The 22,378-nt window shown below is 45.4% G+C and overlaps 1 protein-coding gene across 3 annotated transcripts in view; it reads right to left on the bottom strand.

Moving 5' to 3' along the window:
- Positions 1 to 21,166, bottom strand: part of CUNH1orf168 (chromosome unknown C1orf168 homolog) — a 59,898-nt gene extending 38,732 nt beyond the window's left edge. For 2 of the 3 annotated variants that reach the window (XM_019501230.1, XM_019501231.1), the window contains exons 1-5: positions 21,024 to 21,165; positions 12,820 to 13,630; positions 11,089 to 11,289; positions 10,063 to 10,096; positions 508 to 596 (exon numbers count right to left, since the gene is read on the bottom strand). In XM_019501230.1, coding sequence (XP_019356775.1) covers positions 508 to 596; positions 10,063 to 10,096; positions 11,089 to 11,289; positions 12,820 to 13,630; positions 21,024 to 21,032 — 1,144 coding nt within the window. In that variant the 5' untranslated portion in view covers positions 21,033 to 21,165. Of the gene's footprint in view, positions 1 to 507; positions 597 to 10,062; positions 10,097 to 11,088; positions 11,290 to 12,819; positions 13,631 to 21,023 lie in introns of all 3 variants that reach the window. The other variant, XM_019501232.1, reaches the window with a different exon arrangement.
- Positions 21,167 to 22,378: the final 1,212 nt, after the last annotated feature.

The raw sequence follows: 22,378 nt of genomic DNA, 5'->3' as shown, positions 1-22,378 counted from the left end.
AGCAGAAAGGGGGGGGGGGGGGGGGGGTGAAGATGCATATAAAGAGAAAGCTTGCTGAATAGGAACCAAAACTGAAAGAGTTGTCAAGGAGGAATCATGGCTGGCTACTGTGCCGATACAAGGCACAGGGGAAAGATGCACATATGGGAAAGGAAACCCTATAGAAGAGATTGAGGACTAAGATAACTTCACCTCTTGTCACCTGGGCATTACCACAAGGGTAGGATTAATGAAATTTTTCCCAGTGCACTTCACCCCACCATAATCCTCCAATTCCACCGCTTTCAGATTTGCCCTCAAGCCTGCATTTTGCTGGTCATGGCAAAGCAGCTGGGCAGCAACGTGGGAATATTCATCTTTGGTCACAAATATGGCAAGCAGGTGACAAAGAGCAGTTCTAACATGAAACTAAGCATCTAACAGTTAAGTAATGGTTCTATTTTAAAAAGTACATCCCATATACTATGCATATATTACTTGGCTTAAGAGACTCGCAATTAGCGATACCTTGAATGGCACACGAGCTCATGTCAGTTCCACACGGCTTCAGGTAGGATATGGCGTCCTCATAATCATGCGATTCCTCAAAGGCAGTACTAAGGAAATGATCGGGGGAGAGGAAAAAGATAGGTTTTGAAAAGTCCCGCAAAATATTCAATCTTGAAATAGATGCCCCTGAAGCAGCCACTGATAGCCTGCTTGAAGTGAACTGTAACAGAACTTTTACTGTCATCAAGAGGTCTCAGCATTTGTCCTAAACCCTCATTAACCCCTGAGCCAGAGCCCTGGTCAATCCTGCTACAGAGCATTAGTCTTTAATGAAGTAGCCATCCACCCACCCCACATCTCCTCTTCCTGCTTCTGGGGTCAGTTTGAACTAAAGCACAGTGGGAGCCCAAATGCAGAGCTTGGCAAAATACGGTTTTTATTCAACGGTAGGATCTGGATTTATGTTTATTTATGTTTTTATTCAAACACAGAAAAGACCTGGACAAAACGAGAAAGGCTTTAATTTGGAAATGCTGCTATCTTGCCTCATGGAATTTGTAGCTCACTTACTTTGAGTTTGCCTCTGTGTCTATAAGGCCAGGCTCACCGATTCGTAAAGTTTTCCTATGATTCACTATGGTCTCCCCTTTTAGGAAGAGAAAGCCATGCACAGTAGGAATGCCTCACTCTCGTGCATTATGGAAGGCGTAGTTTCACTCTCTTGTGTCCACTGTTGCCCTAGGAGTTTGCTGGCTGGGTTACAACTTCTATACACCACTATAGGAGCAAGTCAAAACATTTGTAATCCCTTCCCCAGTGTGGAGAGAGGAAAAAAAAAAAATCCCTGAAAATTTCAGAGATTTTGGAGAGGAGAAACACAGAACTACAAGCAACTTTCAAAGATAGTTTTGGGAAAATTTCTGACCAGCACCAATTAGATAGCAGAAACCATTACGGCAGTGTTTCTCAACCAGGATGTAGCGGTCCCTCAGGGCACCACAAGATCCTTTTAAAGGTGCTGAGATACTGGCACTGTTACACGTGCAAACATCTTGGCAACAGAAACCCAGAGATTTCGAATAGGAACGCACAGAGTCAAAAACACTTTGACCTGCCACGGCCTTTCCGAGTTCTGTGCAACAGAAGAGTTTCTCTATTATGTTTCCACACACAAAAAATGAAAGAAAGCCAAGAGCTGGCATTTTCCAAGGGGGGTTTAGTCTAGTGAGGTTGAGAAGCACTACACTAGAGAGACATTCAACCTTACACCTGGCACACAGTAACCACATCTCCCTTCCTGACCACAAGTCACAGGAGCAAATGAATCATTGACACTTCATGCTACTTGCCCTTTGCCAAGGCACACTGGGCCTTTCTGCTAGTTCAGGCAAATCCCTTGTGCATTGATGGGAAGAGTCTTTAGCACAGATCTCTCTGTTTTCGCTTGCACGCCTCCTTAAAGCATGAATAATTTGTTTGGGTTCCTACAAACTTAAGGTTCAAGGGTGCGGCACAGCCGGTGTTGGAGGCTTCAGCAGCTCACCTGAACTTGACTATAAGCACCGAACAATAGATATTTAGTGTTTGGGAAACACAAAATATGTTGAAGTGAGATTCCAGCTAGTCTCAGCTGATTCTCACTGCATGGGGCCATTTGAGAAATTGCGCTTTTGCACTTGGGAGCACATGAAATTATCTAGCAAGGTTTTGCATTCGATACCTTTGAAGCGCACAGCGCAGACGGTCGTGTACACTTCTCTATTGAGTGGACAGGTGGCCCAGCGCAGCTTGCATTTAATGCTCACTGGATAACATGGATAAGCAGTACTGGGAAAGTTTCTGCATTCAGTGGGATCAGGGGCCTCAGAGCCTTGTTCCTTCCAAGGGACCCACACATCATCTGGCTTTTTTTCTTCCTTCTGTATCTCCTCTCTTGGCTGCCCATTGGGCCAGCTTCAAGTGGATGGAGAGGGGCCTGGGTAAGGCTTCGATTGTTGCCTAATAGTTAGAGGGAGGCAATCCTGCTTCCCTTGAGCAGTTTCCTAGACAGGACACAGCTCTACTAAGCATGCTTCATGGGCTAGTCTGGACAATGCCAAATTGCAAACTATGCACAAGTGCCCAGAACTGCAGTTATGTAGTTGCATCTGGGTGCAAAAAGCATTAATGAGATATGGCCCCAAGAGTGACCATATAGTGTGATTCTGCCCCAGAAGAATTAAGTGACAAGAAACTCAATACCCATGGGATGCTTTAAGAGAGGGTTCAGATGGCTTGCAACTAGTGACATCCTTCACCTCTAAGTTATCATGATCAGGAGTGCAGCTAGATTTCAGAGGCAGGGGAAAAAAACTTGACGTGCCACCCCATTGTACGAGGACTCTAGAGATGATGGTATTGGCCCTTCCATAGTCCCTTATCTCTCAATAGATATGCTCTGAACTGTGGTGAAGCCATGAAAAGAGAAAGCATCAATGCAGAGGCAATCTCCAATCCTTTAAATCCTTGTGCAAAAGCTCTTTGCATCCCCTGCATCCAGGTTAGCACAGGGAGAAGCAACAGAGGATGGCTATGGGATCCCTCATTACACAGATCAGCAGCAACATAAAAGGGGCCAAAGACCTTATTCCAGCTTGGCTGGATTCAACCCTGTGCAGGGCCTGTGTGCCTGCCTTGTGCTCTACAGATTACAGGCTGGGGTGACAGCACATTTCCACCCTCCTTTCAGGTGTTTCTAGCTGCACAAAGTCCAACTCAGTGGCCTTTTAAGTTGGGATTAACCTCACCCAATATTACACCAATCATGCAGTTAATACTGCTGTTAACATGTTTAACAAATGACTCACTGTAAAAACTACCACTGTTCACTATAAAAAAATCACATTAAAAATTACTTCAAGATAGCACATTACAGCAAAGATGAGCAACTGGGCCAGCCTCATTTCAATACGCAACAGCTATGTTACCAGAGTACAACGGGGCAAGTGAAAAAGCAGTCTCTTCCAGCTTGGCTTCTACGCAGAGCCCGAGTTTATAAATTAACTCGTTTGGAACGCCTTGAGCATTTACTGTAAAAGGACAGAAAACTACAATGATGTCTGTTACCTGCACAGACGGGAAGTTACGCTAACTTGTGCAAATCTTTTTACTTTAGCCATCTCCTTCCCACTTATCCATCCACACATACTTCTTTCGATGGAGTTCTTGGTTATACAAAGGTTTCCATGCAAAGCAAAATAAGCATTAGGATGGATGTGGGTCTATTCTGTTCACACAAGAATTGAACATCTTTTGAACAGTTCCAAGCTTCCGGTACAGAAGCAGAATAATCGCAACGGATTGTTTGCTATTAGTTGATAAAGTGCACGATAAACAATGACAAAACTAAATCACCAATTGGCTTGTCAGCTACAGTGCATTTGCATGAGATCCTTGAATAATTACAAAAATACACTCTGTGCCAAGTGAGACAAGCATCCTGCGGGGAGGATGGAGATGACAGACGGTATATAAATCATGTAACAAAACAACCGTATCAGGATGTAGGTGCAGAAGTAATCAGAATTCATGTCCTAACAGTTTGGACATGTCCTAACTTTTGCAGTCTTGTCTCTTCCTGCCATGCTCCACATCCCAGTCTCTCGCTCTTTTTGTCTGGGAGGAATCAAGACCTTGTCTACCCTCCAAAGAAGCCCCAATTTAGTCAGTGGCATTGCTGCTTTAGTGCCAAAACATGGAAGCCAGAATATACTTTGAATGCATGCATCATAAACAAGCTGAAGGTCACATCACTGAAGGGTCATCTCCAGTGCACCCACACTAACGGCTAAATAAAAGGGCATTTAATTAAGGGTACACCAGACCTTTAATCCTTTTGTTTTTCCTCCCACCTCTTGAAAGTCATCTCATTATTTATTGAATTGGAGCTTTGTGTGCCCAGATCCCAGCTGAAAGATGGGCTTGTTACACCACATCACCTGCCTACCTAGTTTAGACCACTAACAAATCCCGCTGTAAAGCATAAACAAAGGTACAAGAGGAGAGAAAGGTGGTGGGTGGGAGGTGGGCAGGTGCAGCCCAAATCTGTGCTTGCTCCATAAACAAGCGAGACCAAAATCCTCTTCGGCTGACACTGCAAAACAAGGCCCCCAGCACCTGCAGATCATGCTACACCTTTGTTTCAGCAACACTTCTCAAAACATTGCACTTCCAGCACGTCAGGCTGAAGAAGGTAGGAAACAGGGAGCAACGCGCACGGCGTGTGGGTGGTGAACGGTGAATAACCTGCTTTGAAACAGATCAAAGTGTGTAGCAGAGCGGTTGCTGCAGGCGAAATGAAGGGGCACCAGCAAGAACCAGCGAGATGTCCAGCCTTTCAGTACTGTTTATCAAGCCCAGAAAAAAGGAGAGAGACGAGGGAGGGCTCCTGGCCCAGAGGCAACGTTTACAGCTTGCTTTTTGTCAAGGTTAATTCCTGCCCTATGAAATCAAGTCTCTCAGGTTCAAATCTCTCTCATCACCACCTCATGACAGTCTACAGATTGGCATTTTGTAACTTCCTTCTGCTTATTTTTAGGTTTAAGCTTCTGGGAAACTGAATAAGATCTGGATGCCTGCTTTTTCACTAGTACCTTGCCTAGGGAAAGGGTAGATGAATATCAAACCATTCAAAAGAGGCATGTCTATAGACTGTAGCATAGTGTATATACTACCCAGGAGAGAGCTTTTTAAAAAGACAACCCCCCCCCAAAAATAAAACACCTAGCTCTTGTGCTAGGAAACAGACCCCAGCTATAGCAGGATCCAGCACTACAGTGCATAATATAATTTACCATGTCAAGAAGCAAGGTGAAATTATCCCCACATGGAGCTCTGTGCGGCTGCTGCAAGACTAGCCCATTTGGGATGTGCACGTCTGCCATGAACCAGACTACATTCATTAACTCAGCTCCCATTGGCAATGAGAAACACCTGCTCAGAGGCCCTCTGGGCTGAATTCAAATAGACAAGGAGACCTAGCTCCCTTCAGCCATGCAAGGCAGCTTAGGCTTAAGTAACATAGCTTCTCCAATTAGAGAGAAAAAGAGTCATTTAGTGACCGACTCGCACATTCCAGCAAGCTCTTGCTTTAGAAGGATTATTTCTAGGCACTTTAAATACAGGAATTTAAGTCACAGAAAGTATGTAGGAATATAGGAGTAGAAGGGACCAGGGCCGGCCCATCCATGCATGCAAAAATTGCAGCTGCAAGGGGCCCCATGCAGCCAGCATCCCCCCCAGCAGGGAAGTGAAAGCTGCAGTTTTAAACTCCTCGCCCATTTTCAGCACCAAGTTTAAAACTGTGGCTTTCACATTTGCTTCCCTGGCAGCTGAAAGTCCCCTCCTCTAATGGGCAGGGCTGGAGTCTTGTCTGACGTGCCTCACCATGCCCGGGGGCCAAGTGGTGCTGAGCCAGGTTGGGAGGGCCCTGCTTTACCTGCTCCCCGCCGGGACTAGCCTGGCCCGGCCCTTTGCACCTGCAGGGCTGCTCAGGATGGCTGGGCAGCAGCTCCCTGCATATGAGTGTAAGGGGAGGAGAAGGGCAGAGGGCTGCCTGTGCATGGGGGGTGGGATGGTCTGTGTAATGTTTCATTAGACCAACTAAATAGTTAGAAACATATTTCTTAGCAAGTTTTTGGGCTTCAAAGCCCTTGGTCAGGCTGGGAAAGCACCTGCAGTAGGTGCGCGCTCTTCCTGGATGGACTAAATAGTAAAGAGGCAGAGGCTAGGCTCCACTAGGAAGGGCAGTCAGTGAAGATGCAAACTGAGAAGCCAGTGGGTGAGAGGCAGGCTGCGAGTAGGGGGGATAAATGTAGCAGGGAAAAGTGGAGAGGTACTTTGAGAGTCAGCTGTCAGGCAGGTTAGTGTGTCATAAATCCAATGTCTACATTTAGTCCAGGGACGTACTCAGTAGCTGTGTCTTTGAGAGTTGTGCCGAGTTGCTCTTTGGTATGTAGATTAGGTAAAATTCCTCCCCTGGAGGCGTCAGATGGAAGGTGGGGTAAAACAAAACCTCTCTTGTTTTTCTGAAATAGTTTAAAATCCAAAAATTAGCTAAAATTCGGCACCTTCCACATTTCAGGGATGTGCTTGGTAGCCATGTTGGTCTGAGACTAGAAGAAATACAAAAATGTACAACTCTCCGTTCCAAAACGATACCTTTTAATTAGACCAGCTGGGAAATCACAAGAAAAAGCTGGACCCAGAGGGACAGCTTTCCATTAGGGCTGTACAAAATTTTACCACGTTTCATTTCGAAACTGCTTCAGTGCGTTTCCAGCTCAAAACAGTGAATACAAACGAAACAAAAGGCTTCAAAACAACTTCAAAATGAAACAAGGGTACTTGACACGTTTCTAAAGTTTTGAAATGTTTCGAGTTTCAAAGCCAGGCTTACTTGGCTTCAGCAGCGGTGGCGGCAGCCTCCTCTCATCCAGTGTGCAGATCTGGGGGCCCGCACCAGCAGGAGGGCTGCAGGGCTGTGCCGGACTCCTCCCGGGAATGCAAGCTCCCAGATCTGCGCACCGGATGACAGGAGATTCACGCTGCCACTGCTGCCTGGGACAGCAATCTTCTCCGGTGCTGGGTGCAGCCCACGCCTAGTGCTGGGCCCAGGTGGGAGAGGAAGCCTCCTCTCATCTGGAGCACAGATCCGGGGGCTCACACCCAGATGAAAGGAAGCTACCACTGTCAGCAAGTGTCAGGAGTTTTGCTTTGAAGAGTTTGAGATGCATTTTCCCAGAAACCTCTGCACCCATTTCTTTGAAACTTGTCAGGCTTCATGCCCTCAGAAGGGGATACCATCCCTACAATTTTCAGCCAAGTCAGGCAAGAAATGACAACGTTTTAGGCATTTTCACAATTCCCTAACTAAGCCTACGGACAAAACGTCAAAAGAGTTTTGACAAAACGAAACAGGACAATGCTGCAAAATGAGACAAAACGACAAAACGAAACCCTGTACCTTCAAAACGGTGAAACGGACATCAAAACTGAATGATAGTGTTTCTCATGGCCCTACTTTTCATCTCCAGCTCTTTCTGTGCAAAAATGAAGCTTATTTCCTACCTAGAGGGACTTTTTACCATCTATACTTTTCTCAGAGCCCAATGAAGGGCCTTTGAGCCCAAAAGCTTGCCGAAAAGAATTTTCTTGTGATTTCCCAGTTGGTCTACAAAAAGGTATAATTTTGGAACCAAGAGTTCTAGATTTTTATATTTCTTCTATGTTTAGTCCACGATTTTCTGTATCCAGGAGGTTGATGAAGTGTAGTTCGTAGGATCGTCTGTGAAAAGTGTTTTGTGAATTCCCTTTGAGGATTAATACTGAGAGATTGGAGAGAGAGTGGTTTTCTTGTGCGAGATGTGGCCTCACAGGTAATTGGATATTCTGGTCTTTAAATAGATGTTCAGTGCGTGTTCATTCTGGTGAGCAGTTGTTGTTGGGTCTCTCCTACGTATTTTCTATCAGGGCATTTGGTGTACTGGATGTGATATGTAAAATATTTCTGGAAGTGCAGATGCAAGATCCAGGAGCAGCGATGGCTCTGTTGTGGGGTGTAGTAGTTGTGGGGGTGGTGAAGATGTGTTGGCAGGTTTTGCATTTCTTTTCACGGCATGGCCTGGATCCATTCAGGGTGTTTTGGGCCATAGGAAGTTTGCTTCTGGTGATGAGGTTAGCAAGATTCAGCGCTTATTTAAAAGGCTAGGATGGGTGAATCTGAGAACATCTCTTTAAGAATTGGGTCTCTTTCTAGTACGGGTTGCCATTGTTTGAGGATTTTCCATATAGGTGCGAGGGAGGGGTGATATGTCATAACCAGCGGTGTGCAATTCATGAGGGTTTTTCTTCTGCACTGCAGCAATTCTTCACATGGCATCCGGATGGCTCTTTCAAATGTGCATCTGTCTCTCTGGAGGAGTGTCCTTGTTGCGCGAAAGCCTTTTTAAGATTTGTGAGGTAGCAATCCCGTGTGTTCTCCTCAGTGCAAATTCAGTGGGATCCGAGGGCTTGGCTGTGTATCACAGGTTTCTTGGTGTGTTTAGGGCGAGTGCTCGTTCTGTGCAGATATGCATGTTGGTCTGCAGGTTTCTTGCATAACGTGGTCTGTATTTTACCATTCTGGATGCTGATCATTGTGTCTACAAAGATGTTAGTGCTGGAGCACTCAAGAGATAGTCAGATGGAGGGATGAGGATGGTTGAATTTCTGATGGAACTCAATCAGAGATTGCAGGTTTTCAGTCCAAATGATGAAGATGTCAATATATCTTAAGTATAGCAATGGTTTGATGATGTGGTCTTTGAGAAATTGTTTTTCCAGGTGGCTCATAAAAAGGTTGGCATCCTGTGTGGGCCATTTTGGTGCCCATGGTCTGGAGGAAGTGTTGGTTATTAAAAGTAAAATTGTTGCATGTAAGGATGAAACGTATCATTTCAGTAATATCTTTGGATCCGTACTCAGTTGTCATCTTGCTCTTGTAGGTATGTAAGGAAGGCTTGGATGCAAGGCAGTGGGATGTTGGTATATAAGCTGGTAACATCCATGGTGGCTAGGAGGGTGTTGCTGGGAAGGTGGTCTATATGTTTTTAAGTTTTCGTAGAAAGTCTGTAGTGTCTTGGACAAAACTCGCTCTTTTGGTGACAAGTGGTTTAAGGATTGATTCCACAAAACCCACCGATTCTCACCCACTGACTCCTCAATTTACATTTTCACTGCCTGGCTTGCATGCAGCCCAGCCTCTGGCTTCCTTAATATTAATTCCATCCAGGAACAGCACACACCAACTGCAGATGCTTCCTCAGCCTGATCAAGAGTTTTTAAACCTGAAAGCTTGCTAGAAAAATGTTTCCAACTATTATTTTGGTCTAACAAAAGATACCAGATTTACCCAAAGAACCTCGTCTGCCATGTGTATGTGTATATTTGGCAGTACTGGGGGTGGGGAACAAGGAGAAGTGGTGGGCATATGTCCCCCCCAGCCTGGCAGGGTCCCCCTCAGCCTCCCCTGCCAACCCAGCTCCCATGGGGGGGGGGGGGGGAAGGGGCCTCCAATTTTGTGCTTGCCCAGGGCCCCAGTACAACCTAATCTGCCTCTGCACTTGCCACCTCCCCCAGCTGCTGATGCCTTCTTTGCATCAGGGAGCCCCAAAGCTATGGCTTGCAGGGGGCCCAAAAAAAAATGTGGGCCAGCCCTGGAAGGGACCTCTTAGATTGAGCCTAGTCCTTTGCATTTGTAGGCTATAAAAATAATGCTTCCCCACACAACCCCCCCCCCAAAAACTAAAAATCACCATTTCAGAGCACACACACACAGCAATAAGCCACAATACCCAGAACAAGCACACAAGGGAGACAAGGGCACTGTCAATGCACCCTGTTGTAAAGCAGCAATATATTGCTTGCATGTATACTCCATCTTTGGACCATTTAAAGGGGATTAGAGCTTTTTTGGTATCTATTTCTCATTCGCTATGCGAGTACTTTACTGTAACCCATAAAAATCAGGCTTATGGATCCATTTCACATACTTACTTTTCAGGAGTCATGTATTCTTCTTCTACAGCAGCTGCAAACAAAACACAAGTGCATGCTTGGTATTTCTGTGCTAGAAAACACAATTTCACTCCTACCACAGTGAATGTTGGACTCGAGTCAAACAGTTTAGTGGGATAAATAGGACAGGTGGCCCACTGCTCACTGGAACCAAGTACCGTAGCAAGGAAGGCTAGTTAAAAAAGGCAGGATATTTAGATGCAAATTTCAGGGACCAATTTGATCCTTTGTGCCATAATTTCAGGCAATACCACTAGGTGATGCAGGAGATTAATACTAGAACAGTAGTAGAGTTTAGTATTATTATCTATAAAATTATAATGGTTTTGCAGCTTAATCAGTAAACCAGAAAGATATTCCCGTGTAATGCCAGCAAGTTGTTTACAATGAGAAATTGAAACTTTGCTTTTTGAGGTGTAATCCTGCAATTGTTTTAAGATCAATGGAGATCAACATATCATTTTCTCCTGATCTTACTGCGGACGTCCACAACCTTAGGTGCATAAATGTATTTCATACTGAGAGAGTGCTAAAGTTCAGTTATTATAAGGAACTGGTCTGAACTTGTCAGCAGCTACAGTCAGCTGCAAAACAACGGCACCAACTGATCTGGGCAACAAAGGTTAGTAGGAAAACGGAGTTTGATCTGAAGGTATGTCAAATATTTCAGACTTTGTGTGTTCCAAATCTGATGGGGGTAGGGGAAGAAACCAACAAAAATAAATAAATAAATAAATCCAATGTTCAGTGAAAAGTTTGGGGATTTTTGGTTTGGTTTTTTTTAAAGGAATTTCCCCGCTGTTTTAAAGCCCAAAACAAAAGGTATTAAAAAAAGAAGAAACAAAACTTATGATTTAATATTGATACTTTTGCATGAATAATAATAAAAAACAGCCCGCACATCAAGTAGCTCCATTCCAATAAAGCCGCATTATCTGCAGGTTCAAGGACCGCTCTCCAGAAGTTTTCAACCTGTTCTACCAGAATTTAAAAGGATTCTCCTACCAGTTTTGCCGCTTCTTCCAAGCTGTGATGCTGAATACTGGGAGCTACAGAGATTGACTTTTGGGGGTCTCTGTGGTTTCTCTGGAGGGGGACCAAGAGATTCAACAGAAGGAAGGGGCTTAATTTTGGGAAACTTGTTATCGGTGACATCAAGCTGTTTTTCTGGGGCGGAGCGATGGTGGAAATGTTCCGATGCCGTTTCTGAAAGAATCGCAAGCACCAATTTAGTTACTCTCTCATTTCAAGAGAAAATCCAAAGCAGGTTTATATTAGCCAGAAACACATTTCCAACAATCAGTGTCACAATCTCCTTCCCAGTTAAAATTCCTTTTATACAGAGGCTATTTTAACATGCTACAAGACTGACAGGTCATTAGATAAAGCACCCTTCACTGTCTCTTGTTTTATCAGGTTTTTCTAAAATTGGTTAAGTTTGGACCCCAGCAATCTTGACAGCCACATTTTCTTGATTTATCATCAAATCCTGGGCTAAATTTTCTGAACCAATACATTTTTAATCTGCTAAAAACATAGCTGCGTTGCTCTCTCAAATATGCATTCAAGAAAGGTAACAAGGGAGCTTTCCAGGGTAAACAAAGATTTAATCTTTTCAGTATTCTGGCACTGAATCTAAAGTTGCCCAAATTAACTTGCTACCTAATATCTGTAGGGTTTCACGTAGCAAGGACAAACACTTGAAGGAGGGAGCGTCTACACAAAATCTTTACTGCGGAGTAGACTAATTACATCTTGGCGTCTACAAGTGCAGGGCTATTAGGCTGGAGTAAACTAAAACTCTCCAGCAGGGTAGGACTTGTATTTACAAGTCCTATCCTGCTGCAAAGTTTGTTTTTTTTACACCGCAGCAGCACACATGTAGATGCTGGCTGGGGCACAAAGGTGCTTCAGTGCAGGGGCTACCCATCAGAAAGCCCCATGCTAGAGCATCTTCGTGCCCTTGCCAGCCCCTCCACAGCACAGCGAGCCAGGTCAGAGCAGCCCTGGGCTGGCAGGCTGACCCCCTAATCCCTCTGCCAGCCAGGCTCAGTGTGCTGCAGTCCCAGGTACATGTTCCAATGGTGTGCCCAGGAGCAATAAACTCTGGTGCAATGAGTGCCAGGTTATTGGATGTGTAGATTCACCTGGAGAGAACACACATTTGCTTTGGACCTGAACTTTCTCCAAATTGTACAGGGAGTATACAGGATCAGGATATTCTCACTGGACCCCACTGCAGTTCTAGAAAACAAAGCCCTTCACTTTTGCTGGACATGTGAAACATGAACAAGGCATAATAATCAAATTTGTGCGCTACTGGGAGGTAAGCAGCAATGGACAAATTGATTACAATAAATTAATTAAAATCACACTCTCCCCCTCAGTCTATTCCCAGGATTTGACCCAACTTCCTACCACTTCAGTTGGAGAGAACATAATTTGCCAACTTCTCATTTTCTCTCTATGCCCAGATTATCACTTTTGAGCATCCCTAAATCTCAGCAGAGGGCAACTGGATATTAAATTGGCAGCTTCAAAACATTACCAGGAAAGAGGCTGCTCAGGACGCTTCCTCTTCTGTTCTACGGTCCTTATTTGCATGGCCAAACTAACCCCAATCTCTGGCTTTTTTGTGGATCTGAACTAGAGTGCAGGTGGTCAATCCTCAAAACACCCTGGGGAGGGAGAGAAAGCCATTGCTGGGATCTTCTATATATGTTAGAATGTGCCTACCTTTAGAGGCAAGAAGGGTCTCATTTGGATCTCGCTGGTTATAAAATTGCTGGCAAAATCCAGTGACACTAGTGGTTTTGGAAGAGGCTGGCTCAGTGCTTTTGTGTCTTCTGGCTGGGAGTGGTGGTGACGGTGCATGGGAAAGTGCAGAAACGCCGCTGTGTGAAGCAGTGTTCTTTTGGGTAGAAAAATCCTGGGTTTGTCCATTGTCTGCAGTTCTCATTTTGCTACTTTCTGCTGCAGTGGCACTATTTGTAGCCCTTGGCTGTGCACTAGAGCATGTCCCATTTGCACGGTGTCGTGGGGGGACCATCGCACACTTCCTATCATTCTGAGACGCAGCACTTTCCCAGATTTGCCGAGCATGCTGGAAGGAACTTTTTATTGATGCATCCTCCGAATCTGCATCAACAGTTCCCTGCTGGTAAACACAGGAGTTTGGACAGGATTTCCGTGGAACTTTTTTAGGAAGGGCATTGCCACCAACAGCTACCTGTAGAACTTCATCCTTTGGATCTTCATCCTTCCCACTCGGACGCAAATTGCTGAACTTGGCTCGAGGCAGTGCCAAAGGCTTGGACTGTGTTAGCTCCGAGTTGTGTACACTGTAACAAAACTGCTCCTCCTTTTGTTTGCATGCCAATCTCTCTTCCTTGCTTGCGATTTTGGGGCTGGATACATGCTTACCATCACTGCAAGGTGGGTGTAAAAAATCCGTGGGAGGCCTCTTGGCTGGTTGTAGCAGAGCATTTGAAAAATCGGAGTTGTTTTGAAATTTGGCTCGAAGCGCTTTGAAGTCATTAATGCCTTCCTGAAGGAGGGGAAGCAAAAACTATTAGTATCCAATGGGTTCACAGTTTGTTTATAGGGAAATAGACTCATAAAGAAGTAGGGCTGGAAAGGACCTCAGGAAGTCATCTAATCCAACCCCCATCCAATGCCAGATCATCCCTGTTGAAACCGTCTCATCCAGTGTTTGCTAACCTTGCAAAAACATCCAGTCATGGATACTCTACTTGAGATAGTCTGTTCCAATATCCAGCTGTTCTTGTAATTAGGAAGTCCTTCCTAATATCCAACCTCTCATGCTATTACTTAAGACCATTATTTTCTACCCTTTCCTCAAAACCACAATGAAAGGTCTATCATCAAATCCTTTCTAATGACTCATAACGTCTTTGCATGCTTATTTTAGAAAAGAAAAAGATTATAACCCTACAGCAAGTGAACAAGCATTGCATGGCTTGCTAGAAATATGCAAATGCTATAGCATAAAAAACAATATTGTGTCCTGCATTTAAATTTTATTTGAAATGGACAACTTCAGTATGAGCCCCTCACCCACTTAAGCACAACCTCCAAAGGGTTAAAAAAAACCTGAATAAGCAGATGTTAGAAAATCATTGGTAACACTCATTCCACAGTCCCACAAGCTACTGACCATGCAAGTACTCCATTAAAGACAGTGGAAGGAAGAGGTATTTAGGATCATAGGAAAGTAGGGCTGGAAGGGACCTCACATGGTCATCTAGTCCAGCCCCCTGCTAAAAGCAGAATCATCCTTGATTAAAACTATCCCAGCCAAGTGTCTGTCTAATTTGCTTCTGAAAATTTCTAATGATGGAAATTCCACAACTTCTCTAGGTAGCCTGTCTCAAAGACTGATCACACTCATAGTAAAAACAAAAACAAAAAAAAAAAAAAAAAAAACAAAAAAAAAAAAAAAAAACAAACAAACAAAACAAAAAAACACCAACAAAAATTCATGGAATCATAGAACGTTAGGGCTGGAAGGAACCTTAGGAGGTCATCTAGTCTAGTGTTTCTCAACCCATGGGTCATGACCCAACAATGTGTCACAAGGATATTTGAAAGGATCAAGAACAGTCACAGAAGACTGTGGCAAAGCATGGGTTTCTCCTTTCAGGCTGGCAGCATTCCAGCCTGCAAGGGGCTGGGGGATGCAAGGGATGCCATATGCATGTGCATGTGCACACATGCATGTGGCAGCCAGGCAGGATGGAGAGCAGGTCCTGCAGCTCCCGGCAAGTAAATCTATGGGGCAAGGGGGGCATTACAGTGGGGGGCATGTGCCCCCCCCCGATTTATGCAGAAATGGGGCTGCAGCCTTGCCAGACCAGCATGGGCAGGAGCCACCTCCTTGGTCCAGTGAGTAGGTCCCAGTGTGGAGCACCAACACTAGTTGCCAGAAGCTGGGCCACGGTGGTAGTGTAGGTCAGTGCGCAAGCAGTTGGCTGGTAGTGAAAGGAAATGAGGGCAGTGTGGACCCCCTCCTGTCCATTACCTCTCAGGCTGCTGGCAGTTCAGCTGGCATGGGGTTCATGGCAACGGCAGCAACTAATCTCACTGCCCCACTCCACCCTCCTGTCTTGGGACCCACCTGCTTGACAATGAAGGAAGGTCTTTCCTGTGCTGGTCTGGCCAGGCTACAGGCCCACGTCCATACAAATCTGGGGAGGCACATGCCCCATCCTGCCCAACCCCTCACACCTACCCCCAGCCCTACATACCGGGGGGCTGGGACTGGCCATTGATGTTTACAAATGGGTCCTGGTACAAACAAGGTTGAGAACCACTGATCTAGTCCAATCCCCCGCTCAAAGCAGGACCATCCCTAACTATATCAATCCCAGTCAAGATTTTGCCTAGCTGGGTCTTGGAATCTCCATCCTTGGAGGTATTTACCACCTCTCTAGGTAACCTGTTGCAATGCTTTACTATGCTCCCAATTTTTCCTAGTGTCTAACCTAAACTTCCATTGCTACAACTTGAGACCACTGCTCCTTTCATCTCAAGGACTGCTCTTCAGCAACCTACACCCAACCTTGAACAAACCCTTCTGCTTGGCAGTTCAAAACAGAACCCTCCCCACCCAAGCCACAGCCACTCTTCCTAATCTCTAACCTAAATTTCCCCTGCTGCAGCTTGAGCCCATTGCTCCTAGTCCTGTCCCCTACAACCACAGAGAAAGAGCCCATCTCCACCTTCTCTGTAACTGCCCATTTGGTATCTGACAACTGTTACCAAATCCACCCTCAGTCTTCTTCTCCAAGCTAACTAACTCCAATTCTTTCAGCCATTTCTCATAAAAGTCTTGTGCCCCAGACTTCTGATCATTTTTGTTATCCTGTGCTGGATTCTTTTCAAACTGTCCATGTCCTTCTTGAAACATGGGACCCAGAACTGGAACATAGTACTCCAAGTGAGGCCTTACCTGTGCTAAAAGAATCACTTGTCTTGATTTGCAAGTGACACTCCTGTTAATACAACCCAGTCTGCTGTTGGCTTTTCCCCCCCGCCCCCCTTTGTTTTGCTAAAACAAGAGCGCACTGTTGGCTCACATTCTGCTTATGAACCATCGTAACCCCTGGGTCCTCCTCTGCAGTGCTGCAACTGAGCCAGCCATTCCCCAGTCTGTATTTGTGTGTATCATTTTTCTATCCCCAGTGCAGGACTTTGCACTTGTCCCTGTCGAATCCCATAGACTGGAGCAATGGTCCATAATCAAGCCAGGTCATTCTGGATCCTAGCCCTGCCCTCCAGAGTGTCTGCAATTCCATCCAACCTGGTGTCACCTGCAAATTTGCTAAGCATGCACTCAGTCCCATCATCCAAATCATTAACGAAAATGTTGAACAATACCAGGCCCAGGGCAGACCTCACTTGATATCTCCTCCCCCAACTAGACACTGAACCATTTAGGGCTACTCACTGAATACAATGATCCAACCAGTTACTTGTCCACCTGCTTTTGTCTAGTCTCCATTTCCTTAACTTGTTAACGAAGGTGATATGGGAGATCATCATAGGACAGTACTGAGATCAGGAGCTATGCAAGAGTGCAAATCACTGCTGATCATGAAGAAAGTGGAGAAGTTGTAAGAACGGCAACTTAGCAAACCCCTTAAATGAGCCACTAACTGACTAGTGGCTTACAAGGGAGGAATAGTGCATAGGGCACTACAAGAACCGGAAGTTTCTTCAGGTCAAGGGAAGTTTCATCCACATATCGCTGTAAGGATATTTGTTTGTGTCAAGGTGGCTGAATGGGGTTTAGGGGAACAGTGAAGGAATGTCCTCAGCTCGTGGATTTTCATAGCTCAGCTGAAGTCCATGCAGCTATGATAGTGTATGCCAGTGAAGGATCTGCCCCAAGAGGTGAGAGAGCATGAGTGAATTTGCACTTGTTCCAAGATGGACATTTTTGTAATCTCCAAAAGCAGGGCATAGAGAAGTACTTTTCTTTATAAACTAGCAGCAGGGGCAGCTTTGCCTTGTTCTCAGCATGCGAGAAACAGTTCTGTCTACCTACAGGCATCACCTAATCCACACCCCAGTGACACAATGAGAAGCGGTTGTATATCTGTATCCTACTGAAGGGCTATTAATCAAAGGTGCTTAAAAATGCAGAAACAAGTGATTTATATGTCCATCTATCCATACCCTGCCATATATTCCTTGAACATCAGACACACACCCCTGTTACTTGTTCAGCAGAGGGACCAAAACAACAGCTAGACATATACATGCTCCATTAAAAAAAAAAAGTATGTTATCTTGGTAGATAAGATCGTCTGTCATTCTTCAAGAAGAAGAACAAATGTAACAAGTGAAACCAATTAGTTTTCCTTTATTGGCCCAACTCACACCATTAGGGTTTTTATTAAAAGCTAATCAGTAAAACCGGACTTCTCAAGTAGGCAAAGTTTAGTGAATTTGTGTTTTGTTTTTAAGATTTGCCTCATTTCTTCCCAGGTGTCTTGCTGTCCCATGCTGAAAAATAAGGAGACCACCGTACTTATCAGCAATGCCGTGCTTTGAATCCTGAACAGGACTAGAACAAGCCTGAAATAAAATTTGTGAGCTACACAAGTCCTTGAACTGCTCTATAAAACTTTTTATAAATGCCATGATTACATTAGGTGCGCTAGTTTAGCAGTTTTGTTCAGCACAGCGAACAGCGAGACTTTCTGAGAGGCTGCCTAATGAGGAAATTGGAAAAAATTATCTAGGACAGAACTTTGTTATTTGTAAAAAAGCTAAGGCCCTTAGCACTAAGGCAGAGCAGATGAATAGCGCACTGAAGGTTTATTGCATTTAATTGCACAATTTATTAAAAGCTGACAATTTCTCTTGAATAACCCCTTTCACTAACTTTATTACTTTCACACAGCAGTGTACGATGTAAAGAACCAACCCCTGAAGGAGAAGTTTGAATTGCTCCAATAATGTTTCATATGAGTGGTCGGCAGCACGATGCAGCATAAGAAACCAGGCTAGACAGTCTTAATATGGTCTAATCTAATATAGGGAAAGGAGGTTGTTCAGAAAGGTAAAGAAAACTGACTCGGCCTCCTCCCTCCAAGTCATCCCAGATCACCCTGGCTACTCCATACAGAAGGTCGGGCCAACTCCAGTGCCGTTGTTCCTGCTGCATGGGCATTCAGCCGCTGCCTAATGTAGTACATAGTAGCTAAAGGAATTGATACTGTTTACGGCTCCTTGCTGCATTTCAGGTGTTTCCTGTAATACCCAGTTTCTTACCGATACCATTTGAGGTATGCAGCTATGGAGAAGAAAAGCATTTGCTTCTTTAAATGCTTTCAACATGTTACGCAAGACTTTCCTCCTTAACAAGCCTACACGTGTCATCCATCTGATGGCAGGTGGGATGGCAAGAGTTAATAGCTCTGTATGGCGCTTCTTTCCTCCTCTCTCCCACCAGCCTCCTTTAATTAAAATGGATCCAAATACAAGTCTCCCTCTTTTCGTCAGGTTGTTATTCCCCTTCCCTTGAAATGGCAGCTATAAGCACTTTGTTTAATTAATTGAAAGGTTGTCTAGTTGCACAGTTACTTCTCTAAGTGTCTGTGTCCTTTGCTGAAAGGCGGCTTTCTCACGTTGCAGGCAAGGCATCTAGGAACAAGGAGGACTTTCAAAGTGTAAATGGCTATTAAAATCTTCTGACATCCCTCTCCTTGCTACAGCCATAGGCCATTTTCGTCCCTTCATCTAGAAAAGGAGCACACCCATGTCACTAACCCCAGTAAGAGTCAAGGAGCTGGACCCTTCTATAATTTTGTATACCCAAAAAACTGAGCTAAAAAATGTATGTGCTGGGGCTAGAAGAGGGATCAAGTCTGGCCAGGTTATTCATGAGAACACATTCAAAAAGAGAGAGCTCTGTTCCTGGTTATAAATGAATATAAGCATGCCTGAGCAGGCCCAATGCTCCTTAGAGCAAGGGGCTTTTTATGTCAGACATGCTCAGATCTAAGGAGAATGAGACAGCAAGGCTCAGCACAAAATTCGCCTCCAGCTCACCCTCATGAAGGAAGTACGAGAGAGCTGGAAATAACTTATGGCACGTACCCAAGGTAGCAAACAATGCAGGCAGCATGGGAGGAAACGAACACGTGGTGGTTTCAACAGTTCTACAAAAAGTGTGTGCTGTGAAGATCAGTGTGGCATCCTTAGGGCTCCCTGGGAATCAAGCATTTGAGTAGCTAGTAGGCTTCAGGTCCAAGCACAAAAGATGGGACTACCCGCCATACACACAGTGGCTGCATTTCCTCATCCAAGTGTGCGCTCCACGGAGAAGTATAAGGAGTATCAGTGCATCCAAAAGTCTGACTCCAGAAGACGCAAGAGGGGAGATTGGTTACATGAGCAACCTTAAAAGAAGGAGCAGCAGGACAGCTACCCCCGAGCTCCCCAGGAGTACTGGGAGTAAGGAGGGGGACTAGAAATAGTGAAGCTTGGCAGGATTCAGATGTCATTGCTGTCAGCCGAGGAGGGGGACACAACTCATTTCAGGACCAACAGCACATCAAGCCTCAGACAGATCAAAGTGAAGTCAAGGGTCATTACTGACAGCTTTTGTCTGTATGTGAAAGGTCAGTCACATGCAAATGGGCCATCAGGCTATCCTCAGCGTCCAGCAGGGTACAGACTTAAGTACTATAGAGCCTCTCAGTACATTCCTCAGTAATAACAGCCATCAGTGCCTATAACACTATACGGTTATAAATCCAACCCCTTTAGATCACACAAAAGGTTTCAAAACCAGGGCAAGCAGCAGCTAGCTATACATGCAGCCAGTGAAGCAATGGAAGAGAATTCACTTAATAGGTTATATATAAAGGGACTGCTGGAATCTTGCAACAAGTATGATTTGCCCAGTTGCTTGCCCAGGCGTAGCCTTAATGCACTTTGCAAGCAACTACACAAAACCACAGGGAAGAAAAAAAAAATGAAGAGGAGATGTGGCATTCCCTCGGGAGGAATCCACCAGTGTTTGAATCAGGAAAGAGTGAAAAGCTCCCCCTGTCCTGCCCTGCCCTCTGCAAATACACTAGTAGTCCACCAGCGCCTTCCTTAAAAGTGAAGCAAAGAGGAATTTAAAACTAAGATAAGGGTCTCTGCAAAATGAGGAAGACAGCCAGGCTTGGAGGGTTGCTAACGCACAAAACCTGATCCCAATTCAAATGAGCTATGTTACACTCACAAAACCCCCCCCAACAACAACAGAGAACCAAACAAACCACACACACACACACACAAAACCCCTAATGGGCCAAAAGCAAGTAGCCTCAGGAGACAATACATGAGAAAAAGGATTATGCTTCCACTCTGCTCAAGTTATTGGTTTGATCCATGCTTTATCTAGACTTAACAAGGAAGCTCCTGTTGTTAAATGTTTAATCACTGCTGCACTCTGACCATACCCGCTGCACTCAACACAACCAGCTGGAAGCTTGCCATGTGCACCCTGAAGCTTCTTATTGACAGTGGAGCAGCCCAGGAGATATCATCTGCTAATTAACTGACTGGCTTTCCCACATATACCCACCTATGCTTTTGAGTCAGTTGAAAGGAGCAGTTCAGCAGACCCCTATCAGAGCTAGCCAGGTTAGCAAAGACGACAAACCCCGCAGAGCTGGCCAGGTTGCTGAACTGTAACCCCATGCCCGCAGGAGCAGAGGCACCCCACTACCCCAGCAGAGAGCGGATATGGCACCCAGGATCGTCTTCCAAGTTAAAATCCCCTCCACACCCATTACCTCTTTGCAGAGATAATAACATGGACCCTACAAGTCAAATGCTTCACGCAGGGCGAAGGGAATAATCACTGTCAGCAGCCCTGCAAAGGCAAAAGGCAGCACCAGTATTACAATAATTACCACTTCCATGTCTTCCCTGCCAGCAGATGCCAATCTCAAGGGTTCAGCCTTGCAGCATATTTTATTGACACTGTCTGCAGCCGGAGCGTACAGAGAAACAGTTCTTCTCCCCTGCAGCTTTCAGCACTCGCCCTGGGGGAGAGGAAGGCGGAGCGTGTGGGGAAACACACCTGAGCACAAGGGCTGCATCACTCCAGCCTGGCCCCTCCCTAGCCAGGCCCTGGGGCCAGTGGAGGGCAGAATATCCTCACCTGGAAGCAGTCCTCTTAGGCACGCCTTCCTCCTCCCTGCCCAACTCCTCTGAGAACAAAGTTGGGCGCTATACCCCGGGCACAGAAGCCCTGGCAAGCACAGATCATAAGGGTTCATATGGCACTGCAGAACCTGGTGCAGCCTCAGATTTTGGAGCTGGCTAGAGACCCAGACCACTCCAGTGCTTGCACAGAGACAGATGCTATCCCCCTTCCTCACCTGGGGAACTGAGAAAGCCTGTGTAAAGGGTTAATGGTGGGTGGGAAGCATAGCAGAGAGGTGCCTGGTCTCAGGAGGGGCAGTGGAAGGATTACACTTTGTGAAGCTTGTAAGTGGGGGGAGGACTAGGATTGGGGAGGGGGTGCAGCAGAAAAGGGGGTCTTGGGTAGGCTCAGGAATAAAGTAAGTGTATGGAAGATGGGTCTATGTTGGGGGAGAAAGCTGTGAGTGAGAAGCAGGAGGAATGCACTGCCTTAGGCGTGGGGAATGGCCTGGGAGACATGAGCTGTGGGGCTGGGTGACTGGCAGGACAAACTAAACCTCCCAGTCTCAGCAAATGTTTAAAATGCGAGGCCAATTCATTTTCCAGCACTGGCTGTCTTGCTGCAGTCTGCCGCTCTTTCCCACCTTCTGGCTGCTTTTTTTCTATTTGATTAATGCTAACAATGCAATCTGCTCTGTTTATGGGAGAGGAGGTGCCTGTCCTGTGGAGCTAACAATCTAAATACTGTTAGTGCATTTGCTAGGGCTGCTGAAGGTCTTGAATAATATCACCACAAAACAGGCAGCAGGTGCAGAAATAACACTGATTCTGAAGGAGAGCACAATCATTTCTTATTGCATTTTTGTTCTGCACTTGGACACTGGCCAGTAAATTTGTCGAGCGCTTTGTCAGAAACGCCCGTATCCTGAAATAAAACCTGCAGCTATTTTCTGAGGCACAGTCTTCTCCATCAGATTCTCCCATAAGATGCCTTGGGCCCCTCCACCCTCATCGCACGAGCCATGTGCTCATGCCTGCTACGTGCACTTTTGGCACGTGGAAATATGAAGTGTGGTTTTCAGACAAGTAAAATAGCTGCAACTCCAAGTGAGGTTAATGG

Source organism: Gavialis gangeticus, unplaced genomic scaffold, assembly GCF_001723915.1.
Source record: "Gavialis gangeticus isolate Ggan-Ray unplaced genomic scaffold, GavGan_comp1, whole genome shotgun sequence".
NCBI lineage: Eukaryota > Metazoa > Chordata > Crocodylia > Gavialidae > Gavialis > Gavialis gangeticus.
The sequence above is the reverse complement of the archived record's forward strand: the minus strand, read 5'-3'. Positions and strand labels throughout refer to the sequence as shown.